The following is a 27,068-nucleotide window of genomic DNA, read 5'->3' as shown; positions in this document are numbered from 1 at the left end:
GCGCCACCAACACCGGGCTGGGACTGTCTTACAGCCCTCAAGAACTAAAGGTTTTACACAGAACAATACACAAGACAATTTAAAAGTGATATTATTTTATGGGCCTTGGACTGCAGATTTTATACATGCCATATACATGATAAAACTCAGCACAGGATGAGAGTTAACCCTCTAACCCTTTGATCTGACTTCTCACTATAGAGTCATAAAGGATCTTAAGACACATGAGGAATTCTCCAATGTTATATAGCACCTACATACCCATGCTTAGGTGGGAACAGAGCCACTGACCTTAGTCTTCTCTTACCTTAGTCTCTGATATTTCAACCACATGTATTAGAAAAGGGGGGAAGCATGGCTTACTGATGAAACAAAGGCTATCAATACATCCATTAATTCGCTAGGAGGAAAACAGTATTAATCTTTTATTAGCAGTAACATGCCACAGATGTGGATGGAGGTCCCTGTTCCAACTGGTCCTGCAGCCATTTAGCCCCAAATAAACACACTGACACTTATATTAATTATAAACTGTTTTGCCAATGGCTCAGGATTCTTACTGGCTAGCTCTCTCTTAATTATTAACCCATAACTATTAATCCATGTATTTCTACATGGCCTTATCTTACCACAGAACGCCTGGCATGTCCTATCTTCCCAGTAGCTACATGGCGTCTCCCTGTGTCCCTAGCTGCTTCTCTCTACCTACCTCTCCCCAGAATTCTCCTAGTCTGGTAGCCCTGCCTATACTTCTGGTAGCCAGTAGCCCTGGCTACTGGCCAAACCATATTTTATTCATCAACCAATAAGAGAAATATATATATATACATTCCCCCATCACACAAAGCTGGGTTTTGACTGTTCCTTTGCCCCAGCAGAGCATACCAGTTCACTCTCTGGATAGTATTCAAAGACTCCAGGTGTCTCTGAGAGCAGCCTCTCTACAATCACATGTGGCCACTAATATGTGCCCACATATTTCTTGGCAGACAAGAAAACACCTCTGCTTTAGACAATGTAAAGTTATTTGGAGTTTGCCTCAAATGAGGCAAAAGGCAACTTCCTCTAATTCACTATTTTCTTTGACGGGTCTTTTATTCCAAAGACTTCACAAATTTTTATTTATGTGACAACATAATCCTATACAAATTTATAGAAGTCATTTTATTATTTGAAAAATATTCCACCATGCTCATATATATCACTGGTAAAATTCTGTTCACTTTCCTTACCGACAATTACACTTCAAACATTGGAACTTTATATAGTAGGTTCTTTCTACCTCATAACTGAGGTAGAAAGAACTAGTGTGCCACCAGACCGCTCTAATCCACACAATGCCACATTATGTCTGCACTGGGACATCATACTTCCTTCATGAAGTCCACCTTATGTTCCATTTGACTCAAAAAAAAAAAAAAGTAGAATACTGGAGGAATTAAAGGAAAGGAGCTTCCACACCACCACACCCAACAGCAAGGCTACAGCACACCTCTAATCCCCGAATTCAGTCATCTGAGGCAGGCGGATCACAAGTGTAAGGGTAGCTGAGACTACATGGCAAGACTCTATCTAAAAAAAAAAAAAAAAAAAAAAAAGGAGGGGTTGGGGATGTACTTAAGTTGACTGAATGCTGGCCTGAAACAATGTGCCAGCTGAGTGGTGATGGCTCACGCCTTTAATCCTAGCACTGGGGAGGCAGAGATAGGTGGATCTCTGTGAGTTCAAGGCCAGCCTCATCTACAGAGTGAGTTCCAGGACTACACAGAGAAACCCTGTCATAAAGAAAAATATATTCTCCGTTCAATCTACAACACTGTGTGGTAGTTAGTATGTGCCTGTAATCCCAGCACTCAGAAGACAATAGGGAAGTTAGGAGTTCAAGGTCACTTTTGGCCTCATAGAGAAGGTAAAATCAGCCTGCACTACGAGATCTTGTCTCCAGGAAAGTGTTAAGAAGTAAAGAACCTCATATTAAATATTATAGAAGTTAGAAAGTTGTTTAAAGTCAAAACCATTTTGATCCATGAGGATTACAACAGGTAATTTGGAATGTCATATTACACACTTAAAATTAATGACAAAAGAATAAATAATGTACAGAAGGAGGAGATACAAACTTGTTTCTACTGCCAAGCTTGACTTTGTGAGTGCTGCAGCTGGCACAATGGAAAACAACTTCAAGTACAGATTGATGGGAGTGCTTCTGTGTATGTTTATCTTATTGATTGTTAAATAAAATACTGTTTGGCCAATGAGACAGCAAGTTAGACGGGACTAGGAGTCAAAGAGGATTCTGGGAAATGTAGTAGAGAAGTGGTGATCCAGGCAGGAAGTGACATAGCAAGGAGACTCATATTTAAGCAAAGGAGAAACAGGAAGGGTCCCTTTTTCCGTTCGCCTCCTCCCAAGGCAGGATGTGAGCCACCGGCAAGGAGGGATGCCAATAAGGCATCCGATAAGTCTTATAAACTATATAGATTTATGATAGTTGATACTGAGCTAACAGATGAGAATCCTAATCATTGGCCAAGCAGCATTGTACCTAATACAGGTCTCTCTGTGCATTAATTTGGGTCCTAACTTGGGCAGGCGGCTAGCATAAAGCACACACGTGGCAGTGGGGCTCGGCAGCTTTTGGCAGAAAGATTTATTATAACAACAAATGAACTCTGGAGGCCTGGCAATCAGGCCGACTTCATCAGTGTGGATGATGTGCCTACCCTGACTTGTGGTAGCAGTTCACATGTGTCTTAGTCGGGGTTTCTATTGTTGTAATGAAACACCATGACAAAAAGCAACTGGAGGAGGAAAGGGTTTATTTTGTCTTGTAACATACAGGAAGGAACTCCAATAGGGTAAGGGGCTGGAAGCCAGGAGCTGATCCAGAGGCCTTGGAGGAAGGCTTCTTACTGCCTTACTCTACTGGCTTGCTCATCCTGCTTTCTCACAGCACCCCAGGACCCATCACTCACAATGGCCTGGGCCCTCCCACATCAATCATCAGTCAGGAAAATGCACCACAGGCTGACCTACAGGAGGATCCCTTGAGGAAATTTCTCAACTGAGAGTACCTCTTCACAAATAACCTTGCTTATGTCAAGTTGACACAAAACTAGCCAAGATGACATGTCTACTGAAGAGAAAAAATAAACTTCAAAAGTTGCCTAGATTGATGACACAATATTACCTATTCTTAAAACTCCTCCCAAAGCATAATGTGTGCATCTGCTGATGCACTATGAATATGAAATGTCTCCCACAGGATTGTACATGGAAGGCTTGGTCCCCAGGAGTTCACATTATCTTGAGAGATGGCTGAAACTTCAGGAGATGGGAACCAGTTATAAGAAACCAGTTACCAAGGACATGCCTTCAAGAAGCACACCATGGACCTTCATGTGTCCATCTCTGCCTCCTGCCCACCATGAATTGAACTGTTTTCTCTACCACAAGCCCTTTACCATGATGCTCAGCCACCTCAGCCTCTCATCGGCACAGCAATAGAGCCAGCCACCATAGACTGAGACTTCTAAAATTGTGAGCCAAACCTTTTCTTCCTTTAAGTCATTTTTCTCTGGTATTTGTCACAGCGCTAAGAAGACTAACATATCAGCCTTGCCCAACCATGTCGTTATTTTGGTTAAATCTTTTAATGGTATTCATTTAGCACCTACTATGTGCCAATGACTGCTTGACACTATATAAACTGTAATAGACTAACAACATGGACTCTGCCACAGTATGAAAAAAATCTATCTCTCCTTCCTCTCTCAGAATCTATACAGACCTTCTCTGTAATTAGCAAGGCAAGAGAATGGGCATGAGAATAGGAAGGTGTGGCTTGGGGGTTAGATAGCTCTATATTTAAATCTCTCTACTCTACAACTTGCATCAAGAGCCCCACCCTCTCACCTCTGGTATTGTAATCTGAAAAAACAGTAGCTGACAAGCATGAATGCAGTATCACAACATACAGGAGCTATGATAGTACTTCTCTTTCCAGATAGTCATCACCATTAATAAATATAAAACATCCTGGTCAAAAAATCAAACTCCAGCAAACATAAAATTCTGTATGGCAGTGAGGTCATAAGCAACAGAGTAAGGGCTAGAGAGATGACTCGGTGGGTGAAGGGCTTGCCACAAAGCAGGAAGACTTATGCTTGGATCCCCAGTGACCATATGAAAAGCCATGCATGGCAGTGTGCACCTGTGACCCCAACACTGGGACAGTAAAGAGGTGGATACCTGTTGGATCAGTGAGTTCCAAGTTCAATGGAAGACCTCGTCTTAGAGAATAGGTATAGAGAGAAGCTGAGGAAGACACGTAACACTGACTCCTGACATCTGGGCTCCACGTACTCATACACACACTCTCAGCTTTTACACACACATGCACAAAGGAAGGAAGGAAGGAAGGAAGGAAGGAAGGAAGGAAGGAAGGAAGGAAGGAAGGAAGGAAGGAAGGGAGGAAGGACTGATTTACGGGAAAGGAACAATGTGACTACATCAATAAACACACACATTAAAATCCAGGACTACTCTGAAATAATCCTCATATAATGGCATTACTCTATACTATCAAACAGCTCATACAATAAAAATAAAAGATAACCTCACCAAGAGTCTGCCAGAATCATTCCAACTTAACTGAACTAAGAAATTTTATAAGGTACAAGCATTTTTTTCAAATTCATCATTGGGATCAGCAGCAACAATAACGTGTATTAAACAAGCAAATAAATGGGCAAATTAAAGACAATAGCAAGTATCAGGTAACAGGAAGCAAGGGTGCGAGTTCCAAATCTTTGAAAAATGCTCCCCATCAGCAGATATGTGAGGTTCCAGGTTGTGAACCTGGATATTGATGAAGCCAATATCTCCAAACTCACTGTGGGGTTGTGAGTAACAGGCTATAAAATATTTCTAAAACCTCCAAATTTAGAGGACACTGGATCTAGAGGTGGATTACACCATGTGGAGAACCAGAAATGCGCCACACCAAAAAAAAATCCCCTTTTACAAGCTCCTTGTCAGACAAGAAAAGTAAATGTTACCATTTTGCTATTGATCTATAAAATTAAAAAAAAAAAACACAGACTATCAACTATAAGAAAAAAAATATAGCAGACAGACCAAGCTCCCCAGTGACACTGTGTATGAGAAGATTACCAGAGGAGGTACTGCCACAGGAAGCCTCGCCCACAAGGGGACAAAAGAAAAGTGGAGAGGTGGGTGGGAACAGCTTTTTCTGAGAAAGTCAAATGGATAAGAGAAGAAATGGGGATAATGCCAGGAAACATGGGGAAAATCCTTACAAAAAAAAATGAGCTCCAAAATCTGAGACCACGCCCCTTCCTTCCGAGACACAGGTAACAGGCCACTGGTTCTGTGAACACCACACCATCCTAGTAGGATGATATTCAGCTTATCCACTACCTGAGCTGGAAGATAAACATTATAGTAGTACAGGATTCAAGACACTGAACATACAGGGTAGTAGTGGCACACACCTTTGCTTGGGAAGCAAAGGCAGGTGGATCTCTGTGAGTTCAAGGCCAGTCTGGGCTACAGAGCCAGGGCTACACAGAGAAACTCTTTGGGGGGTGGGGGGAGACACTGAACAAAACTGTGGCAGAGAGAACTAACACCAGGTCCTCTAGTCAGGATACCACAGCCTCAGATAATGTCTCTCTTTCCATCCCTCCTGACTGATCACAGACAGCTGACAAGCAGAGACAAAGGACAATAATGAGAACTCCAAGTAGCATGTCAAGAAAGGAAGTACGCCCATCTGATTAGGTAGAAGAGGAGCAAAACTCAACCAGCACTGTAAAAGCAGATGGGCCCAGAAAGAGACGCCAACCTAAGCCTGGACAAGGTAAGCCCACGGTTGCACTACAGAAAAAGGCAGAGGGGAAGGACAGTGGGGAAAAATATACAAAAGAGAGATGGAGAAGAAACAGTAACATGAACCAAAAGAAATGCCTCTAAACATATTTCACACTAGTGCACAATTTAATAAGAGTATGACTTAGCCAAAATGTGAATATGGGACAAAAGGAAGGCTGAGCTAAAATTTCATAAAAACAAAACCTAACACACACACATACACACATACACATACATACACACACACACACACACACACGCACGCACGCACGCACGCACGCACGCACGCACGCACGCACGCACGCACGCACGCACGCACGCACGCACGCGTGCATGCAAACACACATGCAAACACGCACACGCACTCACACTCACACGCACTCACAGATTTTAGATAGGTTCATGTGTGTAATGATACACTATAACAACTGAGAGACATGTTAACAAATAAAATTTGATTATAGCATTCATTGTCTACTAAATCTTAGTAGATGGTGAATCACAGAAACCCAAATCCACATAACATGGACAATATTTTACAAGGCCTGACTAGTTTAAGAGGCTAGAGAGATACCTAAGTGGTGGGTCACTTGTTACTCTTACAGAGGACCCAAGTTTGGTTCCCGGAACCCACATGATAGCTCACAACCACCTGTAATTCCATTTACAAGGGAACTGACACCCTTTTCTGACCTCCACAGACACCAGGCCCACACATCACACACACATTCATGAATGTAAAACACTCACACACATAAAATAGAAAGATAATTCTAGTCTATGGCCATAATTCCCTGAACATGGCTGATCTTGTCTGATCTTGGAAGCTAAGCAGAGTCAGGTCTGGTTAGTTCTTGGATGGCAGAAATAATAGTTCTAAAGAGAAAAAAATAAATTAAAAACTAAAGACCTGTCCCAGGCTACTTGCTAGGCTATTATGGAGATATTATATGATGGAGCCTTTAGGGAAATGACTGTTAGGAAGGCTTGGCCTGCATGAATGAGTCATAGAAGAAAATAGTTTGGGTCCTTTGCTCTTCCACTCTTCCACCATGTGAATACATCTAGTTAGTACCATCTATGAAAAGCAGGCAAGGCCAGACCTGATGACACAGGCCTCATAATAATCCCAGCAGCTCAGAAGGCTACAGCAGAAGATCCCAAGTTCAAGGTCAGCCTAGGCTATATAATAAGTTCAAGATCTGCCTTAGTTAGGGTTTCAATTGCTGTGATAAAACACAGTGACTAAAATCAACTTGGGGAAGAACAGATTTATTTCATCTGACAGCTTGCAGTCCATCATCCAGAAAAGTCAGAGGAGGCACTCAAGACTGGAGCTGAAGCAGAAGCCAGGAAGAACACTGCAAATAGGCTCGATCCTCAGCTCCTCAACCTATTCTCTTATACCATCAAGGACCACCTACCACTGATGGCACCAGTGAGCTAGACCCACCCACAAATCATCCATCAATCAAGAACATGCACGGTTGGCTTTCCTATGGACCAATCTGGTAGAAGCATTTTCTCAATAGAGAGCCCCTATTCCCGAATGACTCTGGTTTGTGTCAACTGACATAAACTACTCAGCACAGACCCAGCCCTGACAACTTAGTGGGACGTGTCTCACAAAATCAGAAAGAGGGCTGAAAGTGTGGAACATTTCCTAGTCTGTGCAAGGCCCTGGGTATAATACCTAGGATCACAGAAAAGAAACTTGTATTCTGCACAGCCTGGTCTTATGTCTCTTCTTCATTTTCAACATTATTTACATCAAAATATATAGATATTTTTCTGCAAATATAGTCATATTCTTAAAGGAATATTTGAAACATGTGGACCCATAGAAAAGAGGTGAATGAGTCAGTGCTAGCTGTAAACACAACCTCTGATGAGTCAGGGTGGAGCAGAAAGTCCCCCAAATGTCCCGCCCTTAACTAATCCAGAGTAATTTTATATATTTGGAATTTAGCTTTCTCTCCACCATTGAACAATACTTATCATGTAAAGCCTGATGCAATGTCATATGAAATTCAAGGAGCGTACAGCAATGAATACATTGAAAGGATATATTTCTTAAAGGTTTTTGAGGCAGCATTTCACTATGTAGTCCTGGCTGGCCTGGAACTCACTATAGTAACTAGGCTAGCCTCAAACTCATAGACATTTGCCTGTCTTTGTCCCCCAAGTGCTGTGAGTTTTAAAGGTGTGTGCCACCATGACTGGCCTTAACATTTTAAAAAATAATTATTTTTATTATTCTAAAAAGTATGTAAATATGTGTAGGGGTGGTATGTGCATTTAGTGCAGGTGCTGGCAGAAGCCAGAGGCAGACATCAGAGGCCCAGGAGCTGGTATTCCAGGCAGTTGTTAACTGCTGATGTGGGTGCTGGGAGCTGCTGAGATGCCCTGTACACAAACAGGAAGGGCTCTTAACAGCTGGACCATCTCTCCAACTCTAAAAAAGACATTTCTTTTTTTAAGAAAAGCTTTGTAGTTGTATGCCTGTTGGTTATCAGTTGAAAGCAGATGCACTTATGAGAAAGTAGAAAACATTGAAACTTATTTTAATTTACCAAAAACTACTTGAAAACTATGACACTAAGTATTTATTACTGTATACTTTTTTCCTGTCAAATCTTTTTCTAGAAGTTAAAACTTGTATTTCTTTTAAGAAGGCACACAGAAGCCATGTAACAACATAACATGCACACATTTATATTCTGGGAAAGTCATGTTGAAATGCACATGGTGTGTCCAATCACAGCTCAGGGTCTTGGGGGGTGGGCGTTAGGTCCTGCACAGGACCTTGTGTGCCGCAGTCTGACCTTCCCAGAACCCTGCCTGATCTTGCTGCGTCCTGCAGGTTACCTTCCAGTCTGCATACATGGAATAATTCCTGTAAATGATGCCTGCTTGCAAACTGAGGCTTCCTGATACAGAACCGTACCTTATTTTGTCTGTGCTACTACAAGAAAGTACCTGGGTCTAGGTGATTCAGAAAGAACTGCCAATTACTTACTGTATTCTGAAGGGCAGGAGTTCATGGCTAAACTGCCAACAAGTCATTGTGTGGTGAGGGCCCCTCCCTGCCTGCCTGCTGGAGTTCAATCCTCAGGACCCATGTGCTGGGAGAGAACTGGCCCCTCAAGTTTTCCTCTGACCATCACATGCATGTACACCACGGCTCATTTTCTCTTCATTCTTGCTCCTTGCCTCTCACTCTTGCCATTGCTCTTTCAGACACACACACAAATGCCGAAACAATTGTTAAGTTACAAACTTAAGTTTGGCTAAACCAAACTGCAGTCCTTTCTAGTAGGAACGTCATTCTAAATTCAGTGGCAGCCCAGATAGGGAGAGGGTTGCTGTAGTTAATCCCATAAGCTTCTTGATGCCAAAACCTCTGTTAACCTGACTCTTCTATCATTAAAGCAAGTCTTGAGCAAATTTTCCAACTGCAAAGCACTAAGGAACTGGAGTAAGGGTCAGTGGGGTGGGCATGCAGGGTGCCTCGTTGCCCACAACAGTGCTGGTGGTGTGGGCATACAGCATGTCTTGGTGCCCACAATCTGGCATCACCAGAAACACTGTCAGAAACCCAGACTCTCAGGTCCAACTTCAGAATAATAAAACTCAGAACCTGCATTTATCATGGTCTCATGATCCAAATGCAAATTAAAGTGCCAGGTGCACAGCTAGGAAGAATTCCAATATTACAGTCTATCAGATATTACCTAATAATTTTGCTTTAGAAAACACTTCTTTGCAACTTGAATACTCATTTTTAGTCAAAGGAAGATATTTCAGGATAAAATGTTCTCATTTGTGATTTTTGTTATTTGTTTTGTTTTCTGAGGCAAGCTTCATGCCATGGCCTGCAACTCCTCACCCTCCTGCCTCCACCTCTGCAGAGCCCAGACAATGGAGCCAGCACTTGAGGCTGAACACCTCCTCTTGGACAGAGGCAGCCCAAACACATACAAAATTGTCGGGGCCTGCCATCTAGTGGTAGCTCATTGTGGTGCACAGCCCCAGCGTCTTCTCACCTGGTCTAAAATAGCACCAGGTTTTATTTTCTCTTGACCCCTTTTTCTAAAACCCTCAATTGTCTTTGCATAGTCTGCTTAACTTTAACTTTCAAGTCATCAGAATGACTGTCTCTTGAGTGGTTCCAGAATGCACCAGGAGGGTCCTGAGCCAGCCCCAACTACAACTGCAACTTCCAGCCTGGTCTAAATGAGACCTTATCTCCAAAACAAACAAACAAACAAACAAAAGAGAGCGGCACACTTACTGCTAAGCATGCACTATCAGTGAGCCACACACCCAGTCCCGTGGGCCTGCATTTCAGAAGAGAAAATACTGAATCCCAGCACATCACTCTGGAAGTACACTGTGAAATCTACCAACAGTGTGACACAGAAGCAAAGGATGTGCTGATTTTAGCTAAGGTTAAATAATAATAAATAAAAAGTTCAATTCAACTATACAGCATGTGGCACATACCCTGAACTACAGGAATGCTACGAAAGCAACCACTTTAAAGGGCCAAAGCACTTTCTTGTCATATCATAACTCCAGATGTACAGTAATTTTGTTTCATTGTTTGTTTTGAGCAGGGCCATACCCTTATCCGAAGCTATCTAACCTAGGCTAGTCTTGAATTCACAGCAATCCTCCTGCCTCAGCTTCCTAAGTACCAAGAGTAAAGGCATGAGCCACCACACCCAACTAGATCCATAGAACTTAGCAACACGCTTTGGTGTTTAAGTGAGAACAAACAAATTAAAAACAGTCAAGCAGGCAAGGGTGATAAGGTCTCCCAAAGATGTCAGATATTTTTAAAAGCATGGCCATCAATTTGAAAAGATACAGGTGAGAGGGGGCATTTCATTGACAGTTCACCTCCAACACAAATCTGAGTCTTCCTCTCCTGTCTCCATTTAGCTGTGTCCTCCTCAAACAATCCCAATGTTCCTGCTATTTGGGGAAGTAATTCTACAACCTGCCAAGTGTTTGGGTTCTTATTTCTTTAGTTCTGCAAACTCTACTTGCATCATGAACAAACATAATCAAGACTGAGCTGAGGAGATAGCTCATTGGTAAAGAACATGTGTTGCTTTGGTGTTGGGTTGGTTTAAAGATTAATTTTTTTTAATTTTTCCCCAAGATATTATTTTTTATTAGTTCAAATTAGAAACAAGGCTGCTGCTTCACATGTCAATCCCTTCTCCCTCTCCCTCTCTCTCCCCTCCCCCTAACTACCCACTACCCTCCACCCCTTCTTCATCCCTCCTCTGTTCCCCAGGGAGGGTGAGACCCTCCATGGGGGTTCCCCAGAGTCTGTCATATCATCCTGGGCAGGGCCTAGGCCCTCCCCCATGTGTCCAGGCTGAGAGAGCATCCCTCCATGTGGGATGGGCTCCCAAAGTCCCTTCTTATGCCAGGGATAAATACTGATCCACCACCAGGGGCACCATAGAGTGCCGAGGCCTCCTCATTGACATCCACATTCAGGGGTCTGGATCAGTCCCGTGATGGCCTCCCAGACATCAGTCTGGGGTCCATGCACTCCCCCTTGTTCAGGTCAGCTGTTTCTGTGGGTTTCACCAGCCTGGTCCTGACCTCTTTGCTCTTCACTCCTCCCTCTCTGCAACTGGGTTCCAGAGTTCAGTTCAGTGTTTAGCTGTGGGTGTCTGCCTCTGCTTCCATCAGCCACTGGATGAGGGCTCTAGGATGGCATATAAGGCAGTCATCAGTCTCATTATAGGGGAAGGGCATTTAGGGTAGCCTCTTCATCAGTGCCTAGATTGTCAGTTGGTGTCATCCTTGTAGATCTCTGGAAATCTCCCTAGTGCCAGATCTCTCCTCAAACCTATAATGGCTCCCTCTGTTATGGTATCTCTCATCCTGCTCTCCTCTATTCTTCCCCCAATTCAATATTTCTGCTCCTCCATTTCCTCCTCTCCTCTTCTCTTCTCCTCCTCTCATTCTGGCGTCTCCCTCTCCCCTACCCTCATGCTCCTAATTAGCTCAGGAGATCCTGCCTCCTTCCCCTTCTCCGGGGTCCATGCATTCTTCTCTTAGAGTCCTTCTTGTTTCCTAGTTCCTTTGATGATGAGGATTGTAAGCTGGTAATCCTTTGCTCTATGTCTAAAATTCATATATGAGTGAGTACATACCATGTTTGTCTTTTTGTGACTGGGTTACCTCACTCAGGATGGTTTCTTCTAGTTCCATCCATTGGCCTGCGAATTTCAAGATTCCATTGCCTTTTTCCCTGAGTAGTACTCCATTGTGTAAATGTACCACATTTTCTCTATATTCTTCAGTTGAGGGGCATCTAGGCTGCTTCCAGTTTCTAGAAACTGGCTATTACAAATAGTGCTGCTATGAACATCGTTGAACATATGTCCTTGTTCTATGAATGTGCATTCTTTGGGTATATGCCCAAGAGAGGAATTTCTGGATCTTGAGGTAGACTGATTCCCATTTTCCTGAGAAACTGCCATACTGATTTCCAAAGAGGTCTTACAAGTTTGCATTCCCACCAGCAATGGAAGAGTGTTCCTTTTTCTCCACATCCTCTCTAGCATAGACTGTCATTGGTGTTTTTGATTTTAGCCATTCTGGCCGGTGTAAGATGGTATCTCAGAGTTGTTCTGATTTGCATTTCCCTGATGGCTAAGGATGTTGAGCACTTCTTAAGTGTCTTTCAGCCACTTAGTTCTGCATCCCACTTTTTAATTTCATTGTTTGGTGTTTTGGTGGCTACCTTCTTAAGTTCATTGTATATTTTAGATATTAGCCCTCTGTCAGATGTGGGGTTGGAGAAGATCTTTTCCCATTCTGTGGGTTATCGTTTTGTCTTACTGACTGTGTCCTTTGCCTTACAGAAGCTTCTCAGTTTCAGGATGTCCCAATAATTAATTGTAGATCTCAATGTCTGTGCTACTGGTGTTATGTTCAGGAAGTGGTCTCCTGAACCAATTCGTTCAATCTCCCACTTTCTCTTCTAGGAGGTTCAGTGTGGCTGGATTTATGTTGAGGTCTTTGATCCTAGAGATTTATTTTTTATGTGTTAAGTGTTTTGCCTGCAATGTATGTGTACCCTTTTATGCCTTGTGCTAGTGGAGGCCAGAAAAGGGCTTCAGATCCCCTGGAACTGCAGTTACAAATGGTTGTGAGCCACCATGTGAACCAAACCTGGGTCCTTTGCAAGAGCAGCAAGGGCTCTTAACCAAGGAGCCATCTCTCCATCAACATTTGTTGCTTTTACAAAGGACCAATATTCAGTTACCAGCCCATATGGCAGCTCACAAGTGTCCAGTTCTAGGGAATCTGACACCCTCTGGCATCCCCAAGCACCTACATGCATACAGTGCATATAAACACACATACACACACTCATACACAAAAAATAAAAATGAATTAAAAAGAAACAAAGCTAAAGTTCCTGATCACATGTTCTTTTAGTGATACGTGTCTATGCATGCAAACACGACCATGAAATCACATGTTGCCATCACAACCCAGCCCCGCCAGCTCCTCTTCATCCAGGTCATGATGCAGTGAAAGAACATAAGCTACAAATCAGAACCCTTTTGTTCAGCACCCTGGTGAATCTGAGGTCCTGGATCTGGATGGACATACTGCAGGAAGCCTTTTTATTGCTTAGAAAGAGAAGTGGACAAAGGGGAAGGAACCAGCTATCTAAGCCAGAAGAACCAACCTTCTGTAGAGAAGACATCCAGGAAAGAAGTGCTCCTGTACTGAACATGCACTACTATTTTTCTGGTAATTATCAGCACAACATAACAACTATTTGCATGGCATTACAAGTAATCTAGAAATTAGAAGACACACGGAGGAAGACTGCCATGATCCTAGAACATGGACATTTGTGTAGAAGAGGACCACTATGAGTTCAAGGCAAGCCTGTCCCACACAGTGAGATCCAGATCAACCTGGACTGCAGTGTGAGAACAGACCTCAAAAATACTACATACATACATACATACATACATACATACATACAATAAAGCAAGCAAGCATGCATCTGGAGGATATGATATGTGTAGCCTGGATGAAAACAATACCCACTTACTCAAGAGACTTAAGAATCTGTTGTTTGTTTTGTACTGTGAAGAGGTGGCAGAAAAGGTGGAATTTGGGAGAGGTGCCTCTCCTCTCAGATCACTGTCCTTCATGCCAGAGATCATGACTTGATGAGCAGTACCAAACCTACATTTAAATCTTCGTATGTTCTCCTTTCCAAGCTCTCTTGTGCAGAAAGAATCCATGGGCATTCTCAACATGAGAGGCTGGGTAGACAGGTTTTTAGCCTCACTCTCCTTTAGAAGGTACAGCAGGGACTATTACTAAGATCAACACTTCACACCACTGAAAGTGGCAGGCACCTAGCTCTACCACAAAAGAACTCACTTTTAATCAACTTATAAGGCAAACTCTGTAGAAAAGGTATTATCATACTTTTCTATTGCCATGGAAACACCATGACCAAGGAAACTTATAAAATAAAGCATTTAACTGGGGGCTTGCAGTTTCAGAGGGAAAGTCCATGACCATCATGGAGGGGAGCATAGCACTAGACAGGCAGGTGTGGCACTGGAGCTGAGAGCTCACATCTGAGCTACAAGCAAAAGGCAGAGAGAGAGCTAACTGGAAATAGCATGGGCTTTTGAAATCTCAAAGCACATCCACAAGCAACACATCTTTTCCCATGAGGTCACACCTCCTAATCCTTCCCAAACAGTTCCACCAAGTATGAACCAAGCACTCAAACATAGGAGTCTATGGGTGCCATTCTTATTCAGACCACCACAGCTACTTAGAAAGAACATCAAAGACCAGATAATACAAATATGTGAATATCAAAGATAGCCATTGCTAAAAATATACTTTTTAATTATTTTAAGTATCTGAATATAAAACTTTCACTAAAATACTTAATTCTTTAAGATTCAAACCACATAATATTCCATTGTAATATGTTCAAACGGTATAAATCTACCACTTGGAATACCATATGCATGATTCAAAGCAAATTACCTTTTATACCACCAAAGGGTCCATAAGTCATATTGCAGGCTGTCCTCTGAAGATGGTGCTCATACATTAATTTTATCTGATATTGGTTCCCATGTTCTACATTACCCAATGTTCCTATGGAGAAAAAAAATAATTGACAACTTTAAATCTGTTTATACTCTTTTATATTAATTTCTTCTCATCCTCTATGTTAGCTTTAATTAAATTTTGATGAAATTAAAAGTGACAATGTAGTAAAAAACAAGAACAATTAATATACTGATCAGAAAGAAAGCCAGCACAGTTTTTAAAAAAAAAAATTCATCTCAGCTAGATTAGACCATTAGAGAAATAATACTGTAGAAAGCATTTTGTTATATATTTCTATTAGGCATACCTGAGTAAGGTGAAATTATTAAAATGACAACAAGATCATTTAATTTCAGTTGTAAAATAAATGTAGGTACATTCAGTTGTAAAATAAATGTAGTTACATCCCTTCAGTTATAAACAATATATTAGGAGAGTAAACAAGTGACAACTTTAAAACAATTCATTTTCTTGTCCACACTATCAAAATACCCAGCCCCTTCAAATATGGTGTCCTAATTTTTTAAACTAGGAATTGAACCCAGGTTCTTGTACATATACTGAGCAAGTGTCCCACCACTCAGCTACATTGCCAACCCTTATATTCTAATGGAGAAACCATCCACACTTCCTTCAACAAGTGAATAGGGCAATGTGTTCTTCACAGGCACAGACATAACTACAAGTTGCAGAGTTGAGACCAGGCAGGAGTATAAAGATAGAAAGAGCTGTTGGAAAGAGAAGGGACTTAGAAAGCAACTTTTCCATAACGAAGTATCTCTCAAAATGCAAATATCACAGGTGATGTTAAAGTAGTTCAAAGCAAAAGAAATAGCCAATTTGATCATTAAGACCATCTAAATCTTGCTGTGGTTGGAAATACCTATAATCCCAGCACTTAGAGGATGAGACAGGACTGTCACCAAGTCATGTCAGCCTGAGCTGCTGAAGGAGACCTCTCTCTCAAAGAAAAGGACATTCTAAGTGCAGACAGTTACAAATGAGCATCTGTAGTTTCCTGGTTGTTTTTAAGGAGTTGGTCACTATGTTAAGAAAAAAATTGCCAACAAACCCTGAAACTAGAAGCTTCCCCTCCCCTTAAAATCACAGAATTGAAACCAGAGCACCACAGTCAGATACTAACTACACCCCAGTTCCTGGCTATCTACCATTTTAAGAACTTTCAAGGAACCCAGTCCTCCCCCAGGGAAGGTCCATGGGTACCATCAATGACAATTTCTCAACAGAAAGTAGCATCAAGACTATGCTGCTGCCAGCAAGATACAATGGTGTGACCTGAAGCTCTCTGAAGAAGCTCTGTGTCTTAGTTGGGGTTGCTGCTTCTACAATTGAACCATGACCATAAACAACCTGGGGAAGAAATGGCTCATTTCAGCTTAACAACTTTCATGTCATACTACAATGCTGAGGATCAGAAACCCAAGTCAAGAACTTGGAAGCAGCAACTACCAAAGAAGACATGGGAGAGTTCTGATTACTAGCTTGGTCTCCATTTGCTCAACCTGATTTCTTATAGTACCCAGGACTACTAGCCCAAGAATGGCACCACCTAAAATGATCTGGGCCCTCCCACATAAATCATCAATCAAGAAAAGGCATCCCAGGCTTCCCCACAGGCCAGTCTGCTGAGAGTTTTCCTCAGTTGAGCTTTGCTCTTTCCTAATTACTCTCCCTTGTGTCAAATTGACAGAAAACTAACCAGAACATTGTTTCCTTACTAAAGAGCCTGGAAACTGACCTTGTCTAAGTGGAGCACCATGACTGTGGAGACACACTTGATCATTCGTGTCTGTCTGCACTCTATTCACAATGCTAGAAAGTGAGATCAGTCTAGATGTCTATTGACAGATGAATATGTAATATAAGGATAAAAGGTGGTTCATACAACAATGAAAGTTTAGTCAGATATAAAGAAAACTGAAATTTACAATGAGTGCTGCTGGTGGCACTGAGAATTAGTAAGCACTGAGTGCTTGACCCTTAAAATGGCATTTACACCACTCCCTGTAAGACTCAAGGAACATCAAGGAAGAGAGAGCAGAAAGAATTTAAGAACCAGATGACAGGGAGAAGGACTACTAAATGCTATCTTCAGGAAATCAGAGAGGAAGGAACCACCACTAAGAAAATGCCTCCATCAGATCCTGCTGCAGGCAAGCATACCTGTAAGGGCATTTTCTCAATTTGTGATTGACCAGAGAGGGACACTGTGGGTAGGGACACCCATGGGCTGGTGGTCCTGGGTTCTATAAGAAATCAGGTTGAGCAAGCCATGAGGAGCAAGCCAGTAAACAGAACCCCTCCATGGCTTCTGCATCAGCTCTAGTTTCCTGCCCTGCTTGAGTTCCTGCCCCGACTGCCTTTGATGATGAACAGTGATATAGAAGACAAGATAAACAAACCCTTTCCTCTCCAAGTTGCTTTTGGTTATGATATTTCATCACAGAAATAGAAACCCTAAGGAAAGCAGTTACAGGGAGGACACTGATTAAAATCAGTAGGTCACAAACGAAAGACATGCATGTGTGAAGGTGGCTTGTAGAGAAAAGGAGGTTGACCAGGTGGGAGGAAAATAAGAGAGGGCAAGGAGAAAGTAGCCAGAATGTATTATATACATACATGATATTGTCAAAAATTGATTGATAATGAAAATATTATTATACTTGTAGAGGTAAAATTATCATGGGCTCTCTTTAGCCCTTTTTAATAGTCATTTACTACAAAGCACTTGCTCTGACCTACCTACCTCCAGACTCTTTCATAAAATGTTTGGAATGTATTAGCAAGCTGGACGTGCCACCAGCCCACACCACCTATGAAACTAAGAAAGTAATAAAGACAGCATTTAAACCCTGGTGATTTCCCAGTCCTTTCTGAAGTCCACCCATCCGATGACACTCCCACCATGTATTTCATGATTCATTACTTTGTTTTCTTGGATTATAACTAAACCGGTGCATAACTTGGATCAGAATAAACCATTTTCTTATTTCCTTAAAGTGCAGTTATGTCAACACTGGCATGTACCTATAATCTCAGGTAATCCTCAGAAAGTTGAGGCAGGAAGATGCCTTGAGTCCAGAAGTGTAAAACTATTATGGGAGACATAGCAGGGATGAGGAAGGAGTAGAGAAGGGGTTAAGGCAAGGAGCAGGGAAAGGAAGGGAATGGGCAGGGGCGGGAAATGAGAGATGGAGGGAAGGATAAGAACGCCATGATGGAGGACAGCTGTTTCCCCTGAAGTGTAACAGAGCATGCCACTCTCCGAAAGGCCTTTGAATCTGGTCTTGAATCTCCAGAAGTAGAGCTTACAGCTTTTAAAATAAACTAAACCCTCTTTTCTTTTTTTCTAGGACAGGGTCTTTCTGCAACCCAAGCTGGTCTTGAACTCACCTATCCAGCCTCTGCCTTCAAATGCTGGGATTACAGACATGCACCATAAAACTCAGCCGAGTGTCACATATGAAGAAAAGCTCCACTTATGAAGGTGTTGTCTTAGGGTTTCTATTGCTGGGATGAAACACCATGACCAAAAACAAGTTGGGAAGGAAAGGGTTTATTTGGCTTACACTTCCACATGGTACTCCATCATCGGAGGAAGTCAGACAGAAACTCAAACATGGCTGGAACCTGGAGGGGTGCTGCTTACTGGCTTGTTTCCCCTGGCTTTCTCATCTGCTTTCTTATAGAACTCAGGACCACCAGTCCTGGATGGCACCACCCACCATTGGCTGGGCCCTCCCGCATTGATCCCTAATTGAGAAAATACCTTATTGCTGGATCTCATGGAGGCATTTCCTCAGTGAGGCTCTGTTACGATAAATCTTTCCACCACCCGCTTGAGTTCAGCTAGCTGTGTTAGGGCCCCAAATAATACATAGAAACTTTTATTAGGTATAAATGCTGCTTGGCCAATGATTAGGATTTCTCATCTGTTAGCTCAGTTTTAATTATCATAAATCTATATATTTTATAAGACTTATCTTATTTAGGATGCTTTTCATTGGCATCTTTATCCCGGGATCATATGGTGACTTTGGAGGAAGAGAAAAGGGGCCCATTTCCTTCTTGCCCTTGTTTATATATGAGTCTCCCTGCCACGTCATTTCCTGCGTATCATCATTCTTTACTGTATTTCCCAGAATTCTCCTTGACTCTTAGTACCGCCTAACTTGTTGCTTCATTAGCCAAATAGTATTTTATTTTGACAGGCGTGGTCAGGCACATCTGTAGCAGCTTCTAGCAGCTTACACTGTCCCCTACAAGGCTCCTTCCTCTCTGATGACTCTAACTTGTGTCAAGCTGACACACAGAACCAGCCAGGACAGGCGTCTCTCTCCTGTGCCAAGAAAAGGACTCTGAACTCTTGTGATGGAGAAGGCCTGGATAGAGTCTATGTAGCAAAGTTTTCTTTTTTCTTTTTTAAACTGTTTTCATTTGTTGGGTGGGAGCATGCCAAATACATGCTAAGTGAAATATACATCTTTTTTGTCACTGTTCTGCCTATTCACTGGCTCACTATACTTTTCCAAATAAACTTTCCCTTTAACTTTTGTTTCAGCACTGAACCCTGTATGGTTTCAGGCCTACAAAAAATGAAGGATCTACATCTCCAGTGACATGACCTCCTTTGGGGGCAGACATAGTGGCTGCTCCCATATGTACATATTCAATGCACATGTTAAAAAACTTCTTTTCACCAGGCCATGGTGATATACACCTTTAATCCAGCACTCAGGAGGCAGAGGCAGGAAGATCTCCATGAGTTCAAGGCCAACCCGGTCTGTGGGAATTATAAGATAGCCAGGGCCCAAAGGCAGGCACACACTTAAGAATTCATATTAAGAACCACAAGACTCAGAGTTCATTATTAAGCAATTAGGCCTAAACTTGAGGCAGGAGAAAGAAAACTGATCAGGCTCTTAGAGGAGGGACATCAAAAGCCAGAAATTCCACTTTTGCCTTTCACCATCTATCAATGCAGTCAGTCTCAAGTAGAAGCTGGAAACATCCTTGATTCTATCCAAAGACCTGTCCTAGCCAGAGGCCAGAAATACCAAAAATGTTGACAGCACTGGTTCATGTTCTTTGTGGTGTCTTGCTTCTACCTTTTTCTCCTCTTACATAGCAACATAAATGAGCACAGCTACCTAGAAACTATGAGTGAGGACATTTGAAGCTGTATAAGACACCAGGATGGAGAACATGACCACCTCACAGGTGGGACAACTGGCTAAGCCTACTCATCTACCCAAGCCAGTAAAGCCTCATTAACCCTGAAATGCCTGGAGTATGGGACAATGCCTGCTTCCCTTCTCTTAAGGTTTCTCCTATAACACAACTTCCTTCTAAAACTCACAAGCGCTGTCTGAAATTCACTCTTCAGTTCCTAGAGACAAGGGCACCAGAATCCACTCACTCACGGCGGCTCTGGTGGCTGTTGATTGACCAGGATCCTAGACCCTCAGGGCCCCAGACACACAGCTATTGCTCAGATGAGGTGAGAAAACCTCTACCACTCACTCAAAGACACACCACTATGCCCTCCTGTCCCCACTTTCTTCTCCCAAATACTGAAATGACATTAGAGCTTGTATTCAGTCCAAATACTCTGATAGATTTCTAAATTCAAGGGAACACCACTCAAAACACTGTAGCTGGCAACAGTGGGAACGCCTTTAATCTCAGCACTAGGGAGACAGAAGCAAGAGGATCTCTGTGAGTTCAAGGCCAACCTAGTCCACGTAGTGAGTTTCAGGACAATCACAGCTCCTAGGGATACTCTGTCTCAATAAATAGATAAATATTTTTAAAATAAAAATAAATTGTATAGAAACAGTATAACTGTAAAGAATAAAGACAACTTATTTTCATCAGATAACTCTTTTGAAATAAAGGCAGCATTTAAGAAACTAAATTTTTCAGACTTTTTTTCTTATAGAAAAGTATAAGTGACATAAATATTAAAATTACTTGGATTCAAAAAAAAAACCACATAAGATTCTGCCCTTAGATATACAGGCTTAATATACTAATTCTGTATTATTAAAGTCAACATAAGACAATCTCTATTCTAAAATATCTCCTAAAATTCTTCATGAAAATCAAAGGTAAAAGAAAGAAATTATAGATCTTCTAATAAGTTTGCAATGCAGTTTTAGAAAAGCAATCTAGAGATGCACAAGTAGCCCAGAGCCATCCCACAGTAAATAAGTGTTCCCTAATTAGATGGTATGAGCCCAGGAAAAACAAAGGGTGACATCTTTTTCTTTTCCAATAGCAATCATCTAAATTCTATACATAAGTCAGATACCTATAAATGTTTATTGTGGAATGCATAACTTTTGGAAAAGAATATTTAATCACTGGCTCATAGCTCAGTAGTTAAGAGCACAGCACTTGCTGGTGCTACAGAGGATCGAGAACACATATCAGGCAGCTCACCACCACATGGAACTCCAGTTCCAGCGTATCTGATGCCCTCCCTCTGGAGTCCAAGGGCATCTTCACACACACATGCACACACTCAAACACAGATACACATAAACACACATTTTTTGAGATTCATTTTCTTTTTAATTAAATTCAAACATCTCAGCTCAGAAACTGAAGCCTATCAGAAGAGAATCTAAGCCAGATGTGTTGGCACACACCTGTAATCACAGAGCCCAGGAAGCTAAGGCAGGAAAATCACAAGTTTGAGGCCACCCTGGGCTACATTACTCAGAAGAGGGAAAGTTGGGGAAGGGAAACAGAAAGAATATAGGAGCCCTGTGTTGCTCTGTATTACACATACATTTAAAGAAGTCTGCCCTTAACTCTATGGGGCTATTTATTACATCCAAGAAAATGACGTCAAAGAATGCACTTCACTTCCAATCTGTTTCAGAAGCATGTCAACTACAAAAGATTCTAATGAAAGTGTACCAAGGTCCTGGATTCAATTCTAAACAAAATAAAATAAAAATAAAAGGGGGAGGAAAATAACTTAGGGAGAGAGCAGCTAGGGAAGAGGATGTCAAAGCCAGCTAACGCTTTCATTTGCCGGCACCCACCATTTTACTTAAGCTGGAAATGTCTGTGCTTCCCCTGTGACCATGGGTGCTAGATGAAAGTTCAGCCTGGAACCTCAAGAAATGTCACCAAAAGAACAAAAACATTAATTCCTTGCGCTTATGAATTTAAGCCAAGTCATGAAAAGCACACAAACTGTCAGCCTATGAATATTACAAAAGACTAACAGAAATTAAAGGCAGGGAATAAGGTGACCATAGGAAAATGTGGCTTAGACAATTCCTGGTCTCCAGGGAATATAAAACTTTTTAATGAATGCACAAAATAAAAGAGAAATGACACTGTCATTTCCTTAGCAAATGACTCTTATTTCAACACTAGCTCAAAGGAAGACATCAATTTCCCACAAATTGTGACCAAGCAAGTTTCTTCACTGAGCTTTTGAATAAACACCATTTCTCCCTTGTTATAATAAATCTTTCCACCAAAAGCCACCCGAGCCCTACTGCCACATGTGTGCTCTACGCCAGCCACCCACCTGAGGTAGGGCCCAAATTAATACACAGAAACTTGTATTAGGTTCAAATGCTGCTTGGCCAATGACTAGGATTTCTCATCTGTTAGCTCAGCCTTAATTATCATAAACCTATATATTTTATAAAACTTATCTTATAGAGGATGCCTTTCGCTGGCACCCTCTCTTGCTGGTGGCTCACATGGAGTTGCTGGAGGAGGAAGGGGAAAAGGGATACTTCCTGTTTCTCCTTGCTCAAATATGATTCTCCTTCCTATGTCACTTCCGGCCAGGATCACCACTTCTCTACTACATTTCCCAGAATCCTCTTTGACTCCTAGACCTCTCTAACTTGCTGTTTCATTGGCCAAACAAGTACTTTATTCAACAATCAATAAGATGAACATACATAGTACATTCCCCATCATCTCCTCTTTTCTGTCTAAATAAAAAGAAAGATAACTTATCTTTTATAATAACTGAAGAAAACTATAACCATATCTGTCTTCAACTCTATCAAAGATCACAGAAGGATAGTACATAAACTCTAGAATTGACAGAGACATCTCGATACCTAGACAGTCATTCAAGTTCCTCTGTAACGTTGGGGCATCCATCATCAGCCTTTAGGCCACAGTGTGTCTGGCACACTTCTCCATTTCAACAGGAACCCTTCAGTACTGTCTTGTTTTGTAAGTTCAGCAGTCCCTTTCTTGTGGGTCTGTATGTCCAGCTTATACTGTAACAAACAGTTCAGGCAAGAGCAGTTTCTTGCCCAAATGGCTAATCTTGCCATGTTGAAAGCAAACTCCATAATGAGTTTCTTTGATGCCCATCCTCCTTTCTGACATAATTGATGTGCCAGAAGCAGTTGTATCTCACTGCCAAGAAAAACCCTAAACCATTTAAATGCCATATTTCTGTAGGTCTTTGAAAGGTTTGAAGAATACCTATCCATCTCAAATACATCTCTGTATATCTAGAAGACCTAACTAACCTAATTATAAGTTCTGACTATCATAGGTGATTATATAACCTGTATTTAATTATGCATATCATTTTAAAAGATCTGTATAAACACAATACCTAAATGAGAGGAGACATATACATATCACAAAATTGACCTTAAAGTTGTATCAATAAATGAAAATCCATACCATACCAATGCAAAGTATTCATTCCTATATCCTATTCCCCCCCTTTTTTGAACATACACAGTACATTCCCCATCACTCCCTAATCCATGCTGTGCACCCAGCACTATTTTATAAGCCTCTGTCTTGCCAGCCATAAATTAAATGGGCCAAGGAAGGCCCAGAGTCTAATTTAACTTGCAGGTTCTAAGACACCTTCTCCTTACACAGTCCGGAAGGAACTAAGTATCTAAGATGGGGAGTAACTAACTCCAGGCAAGTTCTCTTCCATGGCCTGTGAAAACCAGATAGTAAAGTATCACATCCAGTTAATAAACTTATCAAAGTCAAAAGAAATTAAGCCTGAGTCTCCAGCACCTGAAAGGTAGAAACAGGAGGCCCACTAATTTTCTGGGCTGACTGGAACACAGGGTGAGATACAAGTCAGCTTGAGCATAAGAAGTAAGATCCTGCCTCAAAACTAGTCAAAACAGAGAGAACAAGTGACTGGAATGTTCAGTCCTACATAGGACATTTGTATCATAGTCCTCCCCTATAATCCAGGGCTCAGGAAACATCAATAACAAGGAGGCAAATACCCTGTTAAGAGCCAAAAGCTGGGTGAAGGATGCTATGAAACACAGTCTTCTGGACCACGCTACTGCACACATGGACTCACAGCAGCTGTGGCTGCAGGACAAGATCAAGCCAATCAACACTCCAACATGGAAAGAGAGGGGTCATGAGGCCCTGCTTGCAGCTGGGGAGTTGTTGGCAATTGATGGCCACTAGGAACAGGGAGTCAGTTCTGCTCAAAGATGTGGATATGACATATACACACTGTAATTATGTGGGAAACTACCAAAGAATAACTTCTTAAACTTTTCTATCTGTTGATTTTTATTTTATTTATAAGGGTGCTTTGTTTGTATGTCTGTGACCACATGGAAGCCAGAAGAAGTTGTCAGACAGTCTCCAACTGTCTGTAACTCCAGACGGTTGGAGCCATGGTGTGGGTGCTGGGAATTAAACCCAGGTCCTCTGGAAGAGAAACCAGGCTCTTAACCCATAAGCCATCTCTGCAGCCCCAAGAATAAAATTTTTTAGATCTTATCTCCAAAAGAGAAAAAAAAAGAACTAAATCCATAAAATAGAGTAACCTATATTATACCCTTTTAGTTTTTCTACATAGATAAAGCCTCTGTGTGTAACTCATGGTGGCCTCTAACTCTCAGTGCCTTAGCTCCAAAGTGGTAGGACTGTAGGCAAGCATCACCATGGCCATATAGGAACACATCTCACCATGGCACCTGTGGCATGCACTCTGTCAGACTTCTTATAAAGAGGGCAACAACCAAAACCCTGCCACAGGACAAAGTGACTCACAGCTGTAATCATAGCACCTGGACACAGAGACAGGAGAATTATCCAGCAAAGGCCACCCTGGGCTACATGGTGAGTCTGGACTAACCTGTACTACTAGTGAGACCCTTTCTCAAAAATTAATCAATCAATTAATCAATAATAATAAGTCAACTGTCAACTGCTTCATTGCCACCCATCAATTTCTAGTTGTTCTCTAGCATAGACCAAACCCCTTGATACCAAGATTGCCTTTAAAACTTAATAGATTTTTGCCCCTAAAAGATCCCTGTCTTAGTTAGGGTTTCCATTGCTGTGAAGAGACACCATGACCAAGGCAACTCTTATAAAGAAAAACATTTAATTGGGTGGCTTATGGTTTCAGAGGTGTAGTACATTATCATTATGGTGGCATGCAGGCAGACATGGTGCTGGAGAAGGAGCTAAGAGTCCTACACCTTGATCCTCAGGCAACAGGAAGTGGTCTGTCTCACTGGGCATGACTTGAGCATATATGAGATCTCAAAGCCCACCTCCACAGTGACAAGCTTCCTTCAACAAGGCCATACCTACTCCAACAAGGCCACACCTCCTTACAGTGCCACTCCCGATGAGCTTATGTGGGCAATTACACTCAAACTACCACAATCCTCAATTTTAATAAGGGCCAAAATGCTGAAATCAAAGTTCATGAAACCACATACTAAACATGTACCCATGGGACCACATCAGGGACCAAAACTAAATTTAATCTCAAAATTAAGTGTCTCCAGGTCTGGTTGAATGAAGATAAGAAGAAGCCAAGAAACTGGAACTAAAAAGAGAAAACAACCACGGCTGACCAAGGAAAGGACATTTCAAACTACTCGGACTCAACAGCTAATGAAGTGCCATTGTTGAGCATGTTTAAGCTGATGAACTGATTCATGAGGGACTTAGAACCACTCAAGTTGGTCACAAGCTATTCTGGACACAATTCCTAACAACAAAGAGACTATAAGAAACACTCTGGGAAAAAGAAAAAAAACAAAAAACAAAAAACAAGAATACACAGGAATTGTGGGCCAAGAAAATGTATACAAAACAATAATGAGTGGTGGGGAAGGGTAACAGAGGTGAGAAAATCCTCACATGAACACTTTATATTCACTCCCAAAATAGTATCGACTCTTTTATCAATTTGTGACATAAACTCCACATGAGAAGAAAATTCTCTTACCTGAGACAGAGTAGACACAGAGCTTTCTAGAATGCAGCACAGCCAAATGAAGCATTTCAGTGCCTCTGCAAAATGGGACAGTTTCAAAAGTTTTTAAGTATTACTTTCAGATATAACCTAAAAGTTACAAATTATTTTCAAAAAGATCTTACAATTATAGCTAGTTAGTTAATAAAACAATTCATAGACATTATTCTAAACTGAAAAATAATCCTATCAACAGGCACCTGCCTCTAATTCAAGATACACCGAAGTCTGAGTCGGGGGAGTCAAAATTTCCAAGCCAGCCAGGTCTACAGAGCGAAATGAGTGAAAGAGAAAGAAGAAGAGAGGGCAGGTGTGGTGGACACAACTTCAGTTACAGCACTGAGGGCAGAGGCAGGCAGGTCTCGGTGAGTTCCAGGCCAACCTGGTCTACAGAGTGAGTTCCAGTTGCTTTAGAAAGACTCTGTCTCTCAGGGAAAAAAAAAAAAAGTAAGAAGGAAAGGAGATGTGAAAGAGGAGGGTACTGAGAGGAAGGAGAGGAGAAGGAGGAGAGAAAGACTTTTCTGAGCCTGAAACCAAACAGGGTCTAAAGAATCAGGCCTGAGCCTGTTTGAGAGTCTGCTCCCACAGCAAAGAACTCCATGCTCTGCTCCTCCTTTGTATCCAGCTCACCTATGACTTCCAGCAAGCCACTTTAATCTCCCTGAGCCCATTTCCCCTCTGGACAATAAGAGGTTTCAATTCAACTGAAGGCAAGCATGTGTGAGCTCCTGGCAGCATGCAG

General features: G+C 41.8%; 1 protein-coding gene across 12 annotated transcripts in view; it reads right to left on the bottom strand.

Annotated features, from left to right (window-relative positions):
- Bbs9 (Bardet-Biedl syndrome 9) overlaps window positions 1-27,068 on the bottom strand; it is a 408,032-nt gene that overhangs the window by 359,751 nt on the left and 21,213 nt on the right. For all 12 annotated transcript variants that reach the window (XR_003484647.2, XM_027411687.2, XM_027411681.2 and 9 more), the window contains exons 4-5: window positions 26,300-26,364; window positions 14,968-15,081 (exon numbers count right to left, since the gene is read on the bottom strand). Coding sequence is in view for 11 of the 12 variants with exons in the window: in XM_027411687.2 (XP_027267488.1) it covers window positions 14,968-15,081; window positions 26,300-26,364 (179 nt within the window). In the remaining variant the exon portion in view is untranslated. The remainder of the gene's footprint in view (window positions 1-14,967; window positions 15,082-26,299; window positions 26,365-27,068) is intronic.

This window comes from Cricetulus griseus, chromosome 4, assembly GCF_003668045.3.
Source record: "Cricetulus griseus strain 17A/GY chromosome 4, alternate assembly CriGri-PICRH-1.0, whole genome shotgun sequence".
NCBI classification, from domain to species: domain Eukaryota; kingdom Metazoa; phylum Chordata; class Mammalia; order Rodentia; family Cricetidae; genus Cricetulus; species Cricetulus griseus.
The sequence above is the reverse complement of the archived record's forward strand: the minus strand, read 5'-3'. Positions and strand labels throughout refer to the sequence as shown.